At 35.4% G+C, this 17,589-nt stretch overlaps 1 protein-coding gene across 1 annotated transcript in view; it reads right to left on the bottom strand.

Moving 5' to 3' along the window:
* The window catches only part of Spata17 (spermatogenesis associated 17), a 146,197-nt gene that overhangs the window by 55,571 nt on the left and 73,037 nt on the right, over positions 1-17,589 (bottom strand). Inside the window, exons 7-8 of the mRNA XM_013015163.1 lie at positions 8,537-8,743; positions 799-947 (exon numbers count right to left, since the gene is read on the bottom strand). Coding sequence (XP_012870617.1) covers positions 799-947; positions 8,537-8,743 — 356 coding nt within the window. The remainder of the gene's footprint in view (positions 1-798; positions 948-8,536; positions 8,744-17,589) is intronic.

The following is a 17,589-nucleotide window of genomic DNA, read 5'->3' as shown; positions in this document are numbered from 1 at the left end:
TAAGAGAAACTAAATACCTTGGAGAAAGATGTATGCATGTGAACACAACTCATTAATGTTAATAAAATGATGTTACTTATACTATTAGATCATCCCCTGTCTATTCCAGCCATCTTCCTCCATCATAACCAACCTCATTCAAAGTGTCAGATTGAAGAAAACCATAATGCATTATATTACTGTATTAAAATGGAATTCCAGAAAAATGATTTTTGTTTTATTAGCTCTTCTAGAAGCACCATAAATATGCTTTCATTAGGTAACTAAAAATTATCTTCACAGCTGCACCCTTGTCATCTACCTGCTTCATAGTTTCATTCATTCCCAATTCTTCTTCAGAACTGTACATATAGACAGTTGGGAGGGGCATCATTTTTTTTTCTGAGTGGTGTATGTATATTTTGTTTTCAACATTGATCTCATTACATTGCATGCTGTAAAATGTTTGTCTTTGAATAGTTCAGGTGACTTCACCTTTTTCTCACAGATGAAGGATTCTCTGTGATATCAACAATAAAAATAGGAATATTATAAATATTAAATAGGAAATAAAAAGTATAAGTTAGGAAATATTAAACATATGTTAATATTATTTAATAAAATATCAATCAACATACTGATATGATTGATGTAAGCTGATAGAATCATTATTTGCACAATTAATATTAACAGAATTATGACAATATTTAACAATACTATTTAATATAATATTAGAAAATATTAAATAGGAAATAGAAAATATGAGAAAATATAAAGCATCATATGCAGTACAGCTATTTTTTTAAGCTAAGAACTTACATGTTGTCATTTACATTTAGCAACTGTTCTTGTCTTTTGAACTCTTCTCTCGTTAAGTTTAACTGGTTAATTGGTTCTGCCACTCGCAATGTGGGCTCCAAAGGCTTGTAGCGTTGTTCTAATACCTCGTTTATATCTCGGAAGGGCCCCTGACAAGACAAGATGAGGTGCACATTTCATCATGGAAGATACTCTGATGTGTCTTTGACAACTATGGCTAGGAAATATACAAAGCATAAAAAGTCTACTAAACCATTTTTAAGAAAATTGGTATTTTTCTCTCTCAGAAAACACAAGAACATAGCAAGTATATCAATTGTTTTCCAGAAATGTTATCTCCAGTTAAACTGATTACCATAAAAGTTATATTACCTGGGCACTGACTGTATGGCTCACTTCTATAATCCTAGCCACTCAGAGGGCTGAGATCTGAGGGTCATGTTTTGAACAGTCAGGGAAGGCAAATTTATGAGGCTCTAATCTTCAATTAATAAAAACAACAACAACAACAAAAGCTGGATCTGGAGATATGGCTCAAGTGGTAGAGTTTCAGCCACAAACTGAAGTGTCAAGTGTGAGCACTAGGTACCAAGTTCAAGCTCTGACTGGCAGAAAAAAAAAACAAGCAAAACAGAATGCTTTAGATATGGCCCAGTGACTATGGTTTGTGCCTGGACCATGGCCCATGCCTATAATTCTAGTTACTCAGGAGGTTGAAATCTGGAAGACTGTGCTTCAAAGCCAGCCCAGGCTGAGAAGTCTGAAAGACTCTTATTTCCAACATAACAAGCAAAATGCATGGCTGGAAGCATGGATCAAGTGGGCCAGTGCCCACCAAACAAACTGAGAAAGCATAGGACTCCCTTGATTTAAATCCCAGTACTGGCAAAAATACATTTTAGATTTTGAAAAGAAGTTTCCAAAGAAATTGGCAGCTGGGCGCTGGTGGTTCACACATGTAAGCCTAGCTACTCAGGAGGCTGAGATCTGAGGATTGCAGTTCAAAGCCAGCCCGGGCTGGGAAGTCTGTGAGACTCTAATCTCTAATAAACCACTCAGAAAACCAGAAGTGATGCTGTGGCTCAAGTGGTAGAGCTCTAGCCTTGAGCTGAAGAGCTGAGGGACAGGACCCAGGCCCAGAGTTCAGGCCCCATGACCAACAAAAAATAAATAAATAAATAAATTTTAATTTTAATTTTAAAAAACCAAGAAATTGGCATGAATTACTGTTTTTTACCACATAATCAACAACATTTCTTCTATTAAAATTAAAATGATTCTCTTTCTTCTCCCCCTCCCTTATTTTTTGGTACATTTAATTTTTATTTTTTTTTGTTTTTCTTTGCTTCTTATTGTTATTGTAGAGGTTATATACAGAGGGTTTACACTTACATAACTCAGGTAATAAGTACATTTCTTTTTGAACAATATCGCCCCTTCCCTTGTCCTCTCCCATTTTCAACACAGTGTCCAGTGTCTTTTCCTTCTTGAACAGGTAAACAAGTATGAAAAGAATATCAATCCTTAGTATAATTCCCCCAAAGCACATCTATATATTCAATTTGGAGAGTATGAGATTTTAATTTTTTTAATAAAGCTTTGAAAGGAACACCTCATCTTATATTTAATTGGTGAGTCTCCTAAACATAGAAAAGCAGTCATTTTAAGCTATGTTTGGACATTATTTTGATTATTCCAAATTCTATTGCTCAGTGACTGTGCTACTATGTAAAGATACAAATATATAGTAGGGGAAAATCGGAAAATCCACAGTGCACCTTGAAGTGACCCATGACATCCCCTGTTGTTAAGGTGGTAGCTACTTAGACTAGTTACTAGAATCCAATGCTTGCCCAATTAGTGTCATAGTAAGTGCACTGTGAATCAGGTAGCTTGAGATTTGGCTGTGCCATTAATTACTTACTGTTTGCCTTCTCCTACCACTGTTGTGCCAGACAGAAGCAATATAAAATGGATGAGGATGTCTAATCATACTTCTTATTCTTAAAATTCTCCTCTTTAAATAGGTTATCACTAACAAGACACAGCTGGAGTTACTGTGAACCCTGAGTGGAGACTCTGAGGCTAATAAAAAGAAATGATTCACGCCTCATTTATGTTCACTTATGTTTTACATTAATAGAAACCAATAATAGGAACCAGTTACCATAAAAGTCATGGACCGTAAATAACACAAATGGCAAATAAGTATCATCTAGTACTTTTCACAGCTGGACAGGAGGATTGCTATATTTGAAAGTAGTTAATGGATTTTTATTGGAACTTTACTTTTTAAAGAGACAGTATCATGATTGCACCTGCTATTAAGAAATCAATTTTTGTTTCTTTTTAATTCATTTTTGTTTGACAAATTCTGTGGTTTAAAAGAAGTAATATTTGGTTGTAAACCTAGGGACATAAGTTACTTTCTTACTACTGTTCTCATATGTAAAACGGAATAGTATGTATCTCATAAAATTATTTATGTAAGTTTTAGTATCGTACACAGAACATAATCGTACACAGCACACTCAGAAGTGACAAATGTTATTGTTACAATAATTATTATTGCTTTCAAGACGAGAATGCAAAGGTTTTGAATACTGGTAGCATCAAAGAATAAGCAAATGGACTGACGCTGTGGCTCTGAAGACCAACATGCATGGGATGTAATGACTGCTCTTCTCAGTGGCCAAACTTCCAACCATTGTTGATGTGTCAAGATCTACATACATATCTAATTCCTGATCTACCTGGTTTGCTCAGGAATTTAGTAGTTACATCAGAACAAAAGCATCAGGATAGAAAGAGAATAAATCCATCATTTATTGGGTCTTGGAAGATCTCTATCTCTTCCCTTGTCTTTTAGGCACTGGGTCACACATTTGCATCTCTTGCCTTTGAGCCTAATGTTCCTCCTGTGACAGCGAACTCGAGATCTGCCGTCCTGTTTCCTTTCACCAAAAATGTGTTAGCCTGTCTCTTAGATCTCAGACATATGATTCTAGATTTTGGAAATAAACCCTTATCTTGTATATACTGACTATTAGTCCCTGACGTGTGGACTATGCAGAGCTCAACCATACATACTGGGCAGTTGTGGGCTTTGAATTCACTGATATGTGTCTGTTTGGCAGACACTCTACACGTGAGCCACAAAACTGTCCCTTTTTGCTAATTATTTTTGCTTTTCTTCCAGGCCAGCCTGAACCATGATAAGGCACACCATGAACCATGATAAGGCACTTCCCACCATGCTCCACTTTTTTCTTGAGATGGGGTCACATTAAATTTTTGCCTAGGTAGGTCTCCAAATTTATTCTTCCTAACACCAGGATGTAGGATAGTAGGCATGACTCACTGTGCCCTACTTATTCTGTAATTTTTAAAAAATAATCCATGTTATTTTATAGATATCTTGTAAAATCTTAAAGCTTAATCACAAGATTAATTTTTAAACCTAATACAACTGCCCTATATATTTAAAAACACATTTGATGAAGTGTTAAGTTCTTTGTTCATAATCTTAAGTGTATATATAAAGTGTATATATATGGATATATATAGTTTTTCAGTGTTTTCAATTATAATATATACACACACTTTTTGAATTAACTATCATATAGCCAAAGAAAACAATCTTTTTCTGGGAAAACAATAAAGGAAGGAAGGAAAGAAGAAATAAAGGAGGAAAGAAGAAAAAGGAAAACTAGAAAAAAAGGAATAAAGGAAGCAAAGAAAGAAAAGAAGGAATAAAGTGAAAGAAATGATAGGGAAAAGTAGAGAGAAGGAAGCAGAAAGAAAATGACAGAATGGAGCACAGCCCACAGGAAGGGGGGATACCTGAGGTGACAAGGAAGAAGACAGGGAAAAAAGAAAAGAAAAATAAATCATAACAAAAGGAAAGGAAATAAGAAAATAGATTTACATACCCTTTATTTTATATGTCTGTATATGTGCATATATGTGTGTATATGTATATCTATTTATATTTATGTAAATACGCATACACACATATACATAGATATACATAGATATTATATATTTTCTACTTAAGCTAAGCATGGTGAATCATGCCTGTAATCTCAGCAACATGAGAGGCTGAAGCAGGCAAATTGCATCACATATTGAAATCTTATCTTTAAAACAACAAACAAGCAAACAAATCCTAATCTTTATAAAATCCTCCATATACATGTAAATTACCTATTTAAACATACACATTTCTCATTCTTTTTATACAAACATATAGAGATTTTTCTATATGCATGCATATTTTTGTTTTCATATATATGAAACATTTTTCTTCCATACATATACATTTGCAAATGTATATGCATATATAATTTGTATATATATATGCTCATATAAGTATCAAAATATCTTTATCTATAGAAATATATTCTTCACCTATGTATTACATATAAAATATATTTGTGTGCACACATATATATACACACACACATATGGAGAGAAACAATGGTATCAAAGGAAAACTGGGTAAGAATTAAAATCAGTTTTGTTGAAGTATTGAGAAAAGTGTAGTAACAGATGAAACTACTATATTAGAAGGAAATAGTAAGGTGCATAATTTATAATGTTTCATTTATTCAAAATATGAAACCTATTTTTATTTGTACTTAAAACTATTTAACAAAGTATTTTCATTAGGACATTGATATAACCTATTTTTGTACATTTTTTATTGTAAAAATGCTGTATAGAGGGGTTACAGTTACATGAGAAAGGTAATGAGTACATTTTCTATTGAGTATTGTTGCTTCCTCCTTTGTTTCCCCTACCATCCCTTCCCTCCACCTCCCCGGCACCAAAGCTGTGAAGTTTGTTTTCAACATAGTGTTTTGTATATCGCATTGTTATAATGGGTCAACCTGTATCCCTTTTAAGCATTTTGTTTTTCCCCTCCCCTCCCCGAATTAGAGAAGTGTATATACAAGATGCAGGGCACTGACATCAACTACAGTGAAAACAGGGGTTATACCTTGGGGGAGGAACATACAAAGAAACAAAAAACTCACATGGTACATTATAAATACGTTAGAAACAATAGCAAGAAAGAAAAGAGATATTTGTGTCCCTATCTTGGGGCTCATTTTGCTTAACATCATCTTATATGGTCATATGTACATAGCTTTTGGCATTTTCTGCTTGTCCTACACATGTACTAGTTATTGCAAATAAGGGAAACCATGGGACCTATGTTTCTTTGGGCCGGGCTTGCTTCACTTAATATAATTTTTTCCAAGTCTTTCTATTTCCTAACAAATGAGGCAGTGTCATTCTGTCTGATGGAGGCACAGAATTCCATTATATATATTACACATAATATATAATCTATATTTACCACATTTTCTTGATACATTCATCTACTGAGGGGCATCTGGGTTGGTTCCATATCTTAGCTATGGTAAATAATGCTGCAATAAACGTAATTGTTTATGGTATGGCCTTGTTTGTGATCACTTGGGTAAATGACCAAAAGTGGGATTGCTGGATCATAGGGGAGTTCTATGTGCAGTCTTTTGAGGAACTTCCATACTGCCTTTCAAAGTGGTTGAACAAGTTTACACTCCCACCAACAATGCAGTAGGATCACAGACCTCAGAGTCAAAGCAGATACTCTGAAAACATTACAGGAAGGAACAGGAGAAACCCTAGGTCTCCTTGGCACAGGCCGAAATTTTCTTAATAGAGACCCAGAAACGCAATAGGTTGGACAAATGGGTTTGCATGAAACTGCAGAGCTTCTGCATGGCAAAGGACATAGCTAGCAAGATCAATAGAAAGCCCACAGATTGGGAGTAGATCTTTACTAGCCATACAACAGACAAGGGTCTCATATCTACAATATACTTGGAACTCAAAAAATTAAATCCCCAACAACAAATCCTCAAAGAAACAACTGCCCAATAAATAAGTGGGCTAAAGACTTAAAGAGAAACTTCTCGGAAGAGGAAAGAAGGATGGCCAATAGACACATGAAGAAATGCTCAACCTCCCTAGCCATAAAAGAAATGTAAATCAAAACAACATTGAGATACCACCTCACCCCAGTTAGAATGGCTATAATCAAGAACTCTAATAACAACAGATGCTGGAGGGGATATGGCCAGAATGGTATAACCTATTTTTAAAGAAAATAATGTAACCACCTGGGTTCAGTGATCTAACTCTGTAACCCTGGGTATTTGGAAGGCCAAGATTAGGGGAACATGGTTTGAGGCCAGCGCAAGTATACAAGTTCACATATCTCAACCAATTTCTAAGAACAGTGGTACTGGTGCACATCCCAGGTACTAAAGTAAATAGCATGGGAATTTGGCTTTAAGTCATTAGGCTTTGTAGCCACTGAGTATTATTTACATGTACAGGGGCAAGACTGTGTCCAAAGTTAGTGATCAGAAGTTCTGAAAGTTTAATATGTGGCCAATTCCAGATTGACATTGCTTCGTTGAAGATATTATCTACAACTTAAATACCCAAGGAGATTATAGAATTGCTCTTCTTTAAAGTGTTAAAGGCTGAGGTAATTATCACCCAACCTACCACATTCACTCTTTGATTCCAAGTAGTTGTTTGCTAATCCTGCTCAGGCCAAGTACAGTAAAGACTTCCTGTCTTTGCTATTAATCTAACGTGTTTTAAATTCTGTCTCAAAACCACATAACTTATTCAAACCTAAGTCATGTTTAAAGTGGTAAGTAAAAAGATGTAATCATCAATCAATTATATTTGATAACATATAAACGTTTTACCAACAACAACAGATTATATAGAAAGTAATGTTATAACAATATTTTTCCATACAAATGCTTAGATTCTAGGCAACAATCTATTTATTAACTTCAAATTCAATAAAAAAATGTTCACCACTAAAGGAAACACGAAGGAAAAAAAATAGAGGGAAAAAATCAAGACAGCATCAACAGAATAAATTAGCCACACAGAAAATGAAAGGAAATTTTTATAAACTATATCTTTGATAATGTATTGGCATCTAGAATATATTTGGGAACTCTTAAAACTCAATAACCAAAACAAACAACCCAATTAAAAATAGGGAAAGGATTTGAATATACATTTCTCTAAAGAAGAGGACTGGTGGCTCACACCTGTAATCCTAGCTACTCTGTTGGCTGAAATGGGAGGACTGAAATTCCAGACCAGTTTGGGCAAAAATTTGTTCATGGTAGTACATACATGTCACTCAGCCTGTGACAGGAAGCCTGAATAGAAGGATCAGTGCCAGGCTCCTTCCTGAGTGGTGAATTGTGTGCACCTGAAATCCAAATAAGAAGAAAGGAAAATGCAAGGTTTATTTAAAAGAAATAACCACAGCACAAAGGGCTGGGGATATGGCTGTAATAGTGCAGGACAAACATAAGACTAGAAGAACCCAGAAAGCCTATTGACAATGGCATTTTTGATTGTCCTATTGAATAGCTAAACAAACTTCAGTATACACACATGATAGAATTCCTTCATAAAGGAAATCCTGGCACATGCCATAACATGGATCAACCTTAAAGGTACCATAATAGGTAAAATAGTCATGCAGGATCAAAGATAGATAGATGTTGGTAAAGGGCCCACAACCCTGTGAATGTACTTAATTCCACTGAAAGTTAAGATAGTAAATTTCATGTAATATACATTTTTTTTAAGTTGGGGAGAAAGAAGTGACAAATGACAGAATTCTTCCAGGAATAATTAGTACCTGGTACAGCTTCCGGTTAATGGGTGGCAGGCAGACAGCCCGGGGGAAAGAGCGGGCACTTGTGCATTCCAGCCACTCATCAAGGTTAGTGGTGTGCTTGTTATACTTCACTCTTGGTGGTCGGTGCTGTAAAGGCTTTGCCTTCTGTAGCCGCAGCTCCCACGGATCAGGCTCCTTCTTGAATGGTGAATTGTATATACCTGGAATCTAAAGAAAAAACAGAGCATTTGTAGATTTCTCTTTCATGTTCATATGGAGTGCGACAAAGGTAAGGTTGGACTGTGAAACTTTTCATATGACAAGTACAAGCGTAACTCTGGCACTTAATCAGAGGTGGACTTGAGACTGGTCAAAGGAGATTTTTACAAACTATTCACAAGCAACAAGTTTAGCACCTTTCAGAGTTGAGTAGTAAAGAGATCTGAAACTACTGACACATAGTTAATATTTGCCACACATTGCATGTTGATATCTTCATTAAGAAACACACAGATACTATGTCTATTTAACCATATCTGTAAATCATTAATTCATTTGCAGAAAGTCAAATGTGCATGGTTAGAGCTAGTTTAATAAAAATTTGATGATTTGAATTGTTAATTATCACACATCCTAATGACAACTATTTTAAATCCTGTGCCAAAGTGCTCAAACTGGCATCATATACATACAGTGTTTTATTGATCACTGCACATCATACCCTATATGTAACAAGCATACAAGATGCCACGGCTCCATAGGGTGATGTTAATTTGTTTGCTCTGCCAGTGACTGTCACACATTGCATCAATCAGTCAAGCTTTCTCGGCACAGCTCTATTGTGCAACAGAGGTCCAATGGATGTATGTGTGATGAACGCTTAGTTCAAGGTTTAGGACATTACCATTTTATAAAAATGTGATGCTATCTGAGTTGACAAAGAAGCACACTTGGATAGAATCATATTTTGACTTTTGATGTCCACAAAACCATATTCTATATGTACGTATTTATACACACATCCATCCATCCTAAAAACAAATGCATATTTGTAGGGAAAAGTTATATTTTAAATGATTGTGTGATTTGTTTGGTAGCCTCGGTAGACACCTTGAACTATAGAAAGAACGTAGTTAGTTATTAAATCTATCTGTTCTCCCTAAGATGTGTTATTCTTTGATGCCATCATCCTATTCACAAATATTCCTAGCTGTTATATTCTCCAAGAATAGGATGCTCCAAGATACCTTAATGAACCAGGAAGACTGTATTTGAAAAGCCATCCAAGAAAATTTTATATTTCCAACCAACATTTCAATAAGAGTTAAAGTCTTATTTCTCAAACACCTACAAACACTGGATTCAAAGCTTTACCTCTAATGCTTCCTTAATAGCCTTGGAATCCCCACCACATCTAATGCTTCATTTCATACTTACCTTTCTGTGTTTCTGTCTTCCATACACAAGCAGTTTGGTACAGAGCCACTCAGAGGCAGGTAGTTTTGTGATCTTAGGCCTAGCAGAATGCTTGGCACATAGTAAAATCCCAGTAAGTCAACACTAAATACTTATTAGAATGACACCTAGACCTAAAAATCCCATAAAATAATTTATTTTACTCTAGCTCCCTCATTGAAAAACATTTAAAATTTATTTCAATTTCTTATTGACTGCTTTTCAAGGAATTCATAGATTACTCACTTTTATCTTTCTTAACACATCAGTGTCGATTTGCTTTGTCATAATGACACTGTGATCTAGGACTAACACATTCCCATTTGAGTTGAGTTACCTCCAATTCAATATCTGTTCCTGTGTGTGTGTGTGTGTGTGTGTGTGTGAGAGAGAGAGAGAGAGAGAGAGAGAAAGTGTTTACAACTGGGATTTGGACTCAGGGCCATGATGATGTCCCTTAGCTCAGGCTGATGCTCAACTACTTGAGCCATAGCTTTACTTCCAACATTTTTAAAAAGTTAACCAAAATACAGTATGTTAAATATGCCTACACTATTTTTGAATTGGTTCTTCTTTGATTTACTCTTTTCTATTATTGATTTGTGAAAAACTACTCCATTAAATTGGTAAAAGGCAGTTTTTTAATGTTTTTTAATGTCATACTATGATTCTCTCACTACAGTAAATATACACAATATAGACAGATAGTTTGAATACTAATCAAAGAAAATATGCACACGGTCACAGTAACTTTCAGTGGTTAGTAATGTTTAAGTGGATGGTGCTTTCTAAGATGATTTTATAAGAACATATTGATTATAATGTAAAAAAGTTATATTAAAAAGAATATTCTGATCAACATATTACTAAATCACATAGTTTATGAAAAATATAGAAATTGTATTAGTTGGTCACTGTGATCTTATTAATTGAAGGCACTTAGTATGTTACTAAAATTTCAACACCTAGGTTAAAGTGGCAAAACATGTATAATTTAACTAGATTATAATTTATCTCTTAAAATATCTATCTACCTGAACAACTGCTACCAGCCATATTAACTTTACCCCATTAGGAATCTTGATCTCCATCCACATTTGTGTGCACGTGTATACATAGGCTAGATGGGAAATGCAAATAGATCAGTAGACATGATAGCTTTCTTAAATTATATTTTGAAACCTATATAGGAACCTCCTCATGTGTATTCTCTTTGCAATTTAAATCAAATAGAGATAGAATATATATTTTAATTGAATTTCAAATGTATCACTTAAGAATCTTCAAGGTGTCAGTATTTTAGAAATTAATTTAATGCATTTGCTAACGTACATCAATAAAAACACTACCTATATCAAGCAAATACCCTGTCATTTATGTTGCTACAGTATTCATTAAATGAGCATTTCTTTAATAAAGCCACCTTAATACTGTCTCAATAGCCACCTTCCATAATTCGTAAGCCACTTAACAATAATAATTTGTGGTTTATTTTTAAAAATATGAGCCACCAAAGGCAGAGTTAACCCTACGGGACTATGACATATTTTCCACTTTTCACATTTTTCACAACTTGGAAGGGCTACTGCCAAGCTAGCTTTGGGGACTTCATTTTCAGCAATAATTTTCTAGAGTGACCAACACTATGGGGAAATCTGTGCTAACTGTTTAAAAAAAAAAGAAGAAAGAAAAAGCCTACAACTGAGTTATTTGCAGTACTGTCATGCTAACATTCAACTCAATAAGACCCAAGAAATCTCAGGAGAGGACTCTGCTAATAGCTTCTACTGACCTCCCTGCTGCCGACCCCGATGCTGACTGGTGGCCCAGTGGTGAAGACGGCAAATGAGGTGTGAAAGCCCGAGTTTTTTTTTTTTTAAGGCTATGATTCTGACTCGTCAAAAGGGGGAAAAAGGCAATGAGTTATATAATAGATATATATTTTTCTTGAATTCCCCCTTTCAGACCTTCCATCATGGGAACTTAAGCATGACCTAGAATATTAATTATGTCAGGTTGAGCAATGAGCAAATGTGCCATTTGTTACCCAGTCACCCTTAGCTTTACATTAATATTTTGAACTATTCCATCTTTCTAACAATCTATCCGTGGACTCTTCTCAGTTTTTATTCTTGTTCTTGTATGAAAAAGTACTTAAAATTGCAACTGATTTGAAAGCATATGAATACACTACTCATATCTGAAGAATCTACTCTTTTACCTTTTTTGATATTGGGCGGGGAGCATTATCCAATGAAACATTGCTCTTGATTTTATAATTGCCTGGGGGGGATGTTATAGTCTGATTTTTTTTCTTTTCTCTGTTATCGAGTTTGGTTTTAAAAACATATTTCTATAAAATAAGAACAATATATAACTGGATTGTGTATACCTATAATTGCCAAATTATAATTTCTGATGTTTTAATTTTATATTTTGGCATATGAGATATAGTGAGGTCTCTTACTTTGAAAGTATGCTTTTTTTTCTTTCTTGCGATTGTTTCCAACATATTTATAAGATGATTTCTTTGTTGCTTTGTATGTCCCTCCCCCAGGGTATAAGCCCTGCTTTCACTGTATTTGATGTTGATATAATTTGTGGAGGAGAAGGGAAAAAGCAAACAGTTTAAATAGGGATACAGGTGGACCCATTACAACAATGAGATGTACAAGACATTATGTCGAAAAACGAACTTTACAACTATGGTGGGGTGGGGGGTAGGGGGTTTTAGGGGGGTGTGGGGGTGGGGGTGGAGAGGGGAAGGGATGGTATGGGGAAACAAAGGAGGAGGCAACAATGCTTGATAGGAAGTGTACTCACTATCTTGCCCATGTAATTGTAACCCCTCTGTATGGTATTTTCACAATAATTTTTTAAAAAAGAAAGTATGTTTATTCAAGGAATAAAAACCAGTTAGGTATACAGGGCAGGTCAGAGAATTCAAGTCTTCCTTTTGAAACAACAGTTACACAGCAAACAAGATTTACAAATTGCCAGCAAAGGAAACCAAATTTAAAACTAGTTTTATTCCCCCTGATTCAAAATGTGTAACCCACAGTTCTAAAAGATGCCTGTCCAAAATATGCCTAAGGTTAAAGCAAGTGTGATTTCCAAGTAGGAAGGATAGTCAAGGCCTCTAATAACTAGAAAAGTAAAAGTGGGCCAGAGAGCTGTGAATGAAATATTTGTAAGAGTAGGGACTGCTGAATCAACACTGACCAGGGCAGTTCATCATAATTATCAGGACATACTTGTGCCAGGGGATTTATAAGAATCTCACGCAGCAAATAATTGCCCTGCTGTTAGGAAATAGTCAGAGTGTTAACACACTGTCACAGTCCAGCGTTTAGTAAGATATTCTCTATTCAATTACTCTTGCTGAGAAGTAAGAGGAAGCGTGGTCATTTCTCAGCTCCGGCACTTTACGGTTCCCAGTCACACTCAGATCTAGCACTCTGGAAGGAATAAGACTTCTTTGTGAGTAGCAGGCAGTCACAGGAACATGCTTGTACAGAATTTACCGACCTGAAACAAGACTTAAAAATAATAAGTCAAGTCTTGGGGATCAGGCCTGTAATCCTAGCTACTCAGGAGACTGAGATCCTGAGGATCAGGCAGAAAAGCTCATGACACTCAATCTCCAAAATAACTATCAGAAAGCCAGGCTAGAGGCATGGTTCATGTAGTATAGCATCAGCTTTCAGCAAGAAAGGTGAATGAGAGGATGAGGCCTTGAGTTCAGAAATTATTTTTTATTTTTTATTTATTTTTTAAACTATTACAGAGAGGAGCTGGTGGCTAATGCCTATAATCTGAGTACTCAGGAGGCTGAGGTCTGAGGATCATTGTTGGAAGCCAACCTAGGCAAGAAAGTCAGTGAGACTGTTATTTCCAATTAAACTTGTTTCCCCCAACCCCACACATATAAAAACTGAAAGTGGAACTACATGTAGGTCAAGTGGTAGAGTATTAGCCTTGAGGGAAAATGCTGAGACAGTGCCCAAGTCCTGAGTTCAAGACACAGGACCATCACACAAACAAAAAAGACATTATGACTAACTATAGAATAAAACTTAATTACCTAGAGCAAGGCTTACAAAAACCATTTCCAAGTCCAGAGCTTTTGTTTTCATTCTTTCACTTTAAATGAAATTTTTAGGGCCGGGGTATAGCTCAGTGGTAGAGTGCTTGCCTAGAACACACCAAGCTATTGGTCCCATTGCCATCCCTGCCAATAAGATAAGAAGATGATGGATGAGCTGGATGGATGATACACAGATAGACAGATACATATAGTAAATGTTTGAGACAAGTTACAGTGAAATCACATTAAATGTAATCCTGAGAAAGTAAAAATAGTAAAATAGTAACTTGAAGGGGGCATTTGGAACCCTTCTAGGATCTCAGCACCAGGAGGTGAAGAGCATCATCAAAGGGAATATTTCACTCAATACAAGGTTGTTTGTTTGCTTATCTGAAGCTCATTCTTCTTGAATCCCTCAGTGCTATATGAATGCATGAGTGTGTTTAGAGAACTCTGGAACTCCTCAGAGCTACATAGATCAAGGGTCAAGTACATATAACAGAAAGCTTACCCTTGGAAGGATTCCCTCATTACTGTGGCGTACCTTCCTTATTCTAAAGAATATCTATTTTTCTTCATTTATTTCATACACAAAAGAAGATGACCAACCAACCTAATCAGAGAAGCAGCACCGTAATAGCAATGAAGAGCATATTTGATGAGCACTTTAGTAGATTGTACATGATCGAAGGAAGAATCTCCAAGCTTGAGAAGATATCAGCAGAAATTTATAAAAATGGGATATGCAAACTGATAAAAAGTATAATAAAAATGGAACACAATCAGGATACCAATGGCTCATGCCTGTAACACTAGCTAGCCCAGAGGTTGAGAATCAGAGGATCACAGAGTTCAAGGCTAGCCTGGAAGAAAAGTTCCCAAGACTCCCATCTCCATATAACCAGCATAGTTCAAAAGGTAGAGTGCCAGCTGAGCAACTGCAAGACCCCGAGTTCAAGTCCTGATCTTGGCAAACAAATAACCATACAGATAAAATAGATCATCTAAGAACAGTGACACAACTGTAACAATTATAATTGATATGCGATGGAAATAACAGGAGAATATGCAAAAGGGAAGAAAATTTGAGGCAATAATGACTCAGAATTTCTCTAAATTGAGATTAGATACCAAATAATAGATCGCAGAACATTAAGTGTGCTGAATAAACACAAACAACTTAGGTATAGCACATTCAAACTTCAGAAAATCAAAAGAAAAAAATATATTTAAAATATAAAGGCAAAAATACAATATCTTACCTATAAAAACAGATAAACATCCAATTTCTTGCAATCCATATGAGAAAATTATAGTGAAATATTTGAACTACTGAGAGAGAAAGAGAAAAGAGCCAAAAATCTAAACTTAGTGAAATTATTCTTCAGATATGAAGAAGCAGTGAAGATTGTTGATTTCTGAGAGAAACTTTAGGAGAGTGTTATGAAAGAATATACTACAGTCAAAAATAGTTTTTAATGTTTTTAATTGATCTAATGTTTGAAATATTAGCATAAAGGTATGTAATGTATAAAAATGCCATATTTAAGTGAAATCATTGACAGTAGTAATACAAGAGAAACTACAGATGAATAAAGGTTATTTTTGTTTTATTTATAAGCTATTTTTTCAGACTACTAAACATTTAATTATTTATTTATTATCTTTAAGTAGTTGTACAAAAGAGTTACCATTTAACAAAGTAGTTTATAAATACAATACATTCTGATCAATGTCACCCCAAGTTTCATAAGCATTATTTTGGAAGTATAGAGTTGGGTGGGTTGTAACTATGTATTGCAAACTCCAGGGCAACCAATACAGCAAGTTTAAAAAAGACGCATAATTGACATTCTAAGAAGGGAATGAAAATGGAATTATATAAAATGCTTAAAACCACAGAAGAGTAGAAGACAAAGCAAAGATAAAGAGATAAGAAGCAATAACAGAGATAAAGAAGGTCACAGTCAGCCAAAAAGAATCAGTTTTATGTAAAAGAAATTAACCTTAAATTTAAAATATATACATTAAAAGTAAAATAATAGCAGAATATATCCATCCTAATTACACTAGTCAAAGGAAGCTGGAGTCTCAGTTTCAGAACAAGGAAACTATGTAGGGATAAAGGGAGCTGTTACATAATGATAAAAGGGTCAATTTCCCAAGAAGTTGTAACAATCCTTCATTGCTATGCAATAAAGTCAATCAACTGATGTCTCTACAGAACTCTACCAAGCAAACAGCAGAATACCCATTGTTCTCAAATTCATATGGAACCCTCACCTACGTAGACCATATTCTGCATCATAACACACTTAACAAATATGAGAAAGAAATCATAGAGGTGTTCTCTCAGAATCACAGTGGAATAAAAGTAGAAATATAACTTCAACAGAACCAAACAAAAAGTTAATAGGTACTTCCTTTACCACTATCAATGGAATGTTTCATAGCAGTAAAACAAAATAACCTAATGATGGGCATGGTGACAAATGCCTATAATTTTAGCACTTGGGAGGCAAAGGCCTGAGGATTTTAGACTCTGTGTCACATTTTTTAAAAACGAAGGAAGGGAGGGAGGGAGGGAGGGAGGAAGGGAAAAATAACTCATATCAAAATGAAAGCAAAATAATGGCAGAATATTTGGCATATATATGGCAGGATAAATAATAAATTCCTATTACTGTAAGAGCCAATGCTAAAAGCTGCATGCTTCCCGCATATGACAGACACATGTCAAGTAAGGATGTGGCATAATGATGTGTCAGCATAGGCTCATTGATGGTGACAAACCTACCGCACAGCTGTGTGAGAAGTCTGTGGAGAAGGCAGGAGGTAGATAGCTGAGAGATCTAAATGTTCTTATGGATTTTGTTATAAACCTAAAAATGGTCTAAAGTCTTAAGCCTATAAAGCTAAATCTAAATGGTAAAAGCAGTCTCTCAATCTCTTAAACTAAACCTGTGAATCTATCCTTTATATCCATCCCCTACATACGACCTTAAAAATGCGTCATGAATCCATATGTTCCTATTCATTTCCTTGGGTACCACCTTTGTCCAACCACAGTATCCTTATTACAGTACCTTACACTAGTATCTTGTCTCTCCATCTGCTCAGCTTTGGATCTCCTATCTACAGGGAAGTCAGAATAGTATTTAAAAAAATACTTTCTAGATTCTTCATAAAACCCTGTAATTGGGCTAGGAAGGTGGCTCAGTGGTAGAATGCTTGCCTTGTATGCATAAGGCCCTAGGTTCAATTCCTCAGCACTAGAAATGAAGAAAAGGCCAGAAGTGGTGCTGTGGCTCAAGTGGTAGAGTGTCAGCCTTGAGCTGAAGAGCTGAGGGACAGCGCCCAGGACCAGAGTTCAAGCCCCATGACTGACAACAAACAAACAAACAAACAAACCCATGACTGGTTTTTCAATGCAACTAACAAACAACCTAACATTCTTAAAATGGTCCATTTCTTTACATCCCACTTCCAACCTCATTGCTTAGTTCATAGTGTTTTTGTTTTTTCATTTCTT

The sequence above is a fragment of the Dipodomys ordii genome, unplaced genomic scaffold (genome assembly GCF_000151885.1).
Source record: "Dipodomys ordii isolate 6190 unplaced genomic scaffold, Dord_2.0 Scaffold26, whole genome shotgun sequence".
NCBI lineage: Eukaryota > Metazoa > Chordata > Mammalia > Rodentia > Heteromyidae > Dipodomys > Dipodomys ordii.
This window is presented reverse-complemented; position numbering and strand designations above follow the sequence as displayed.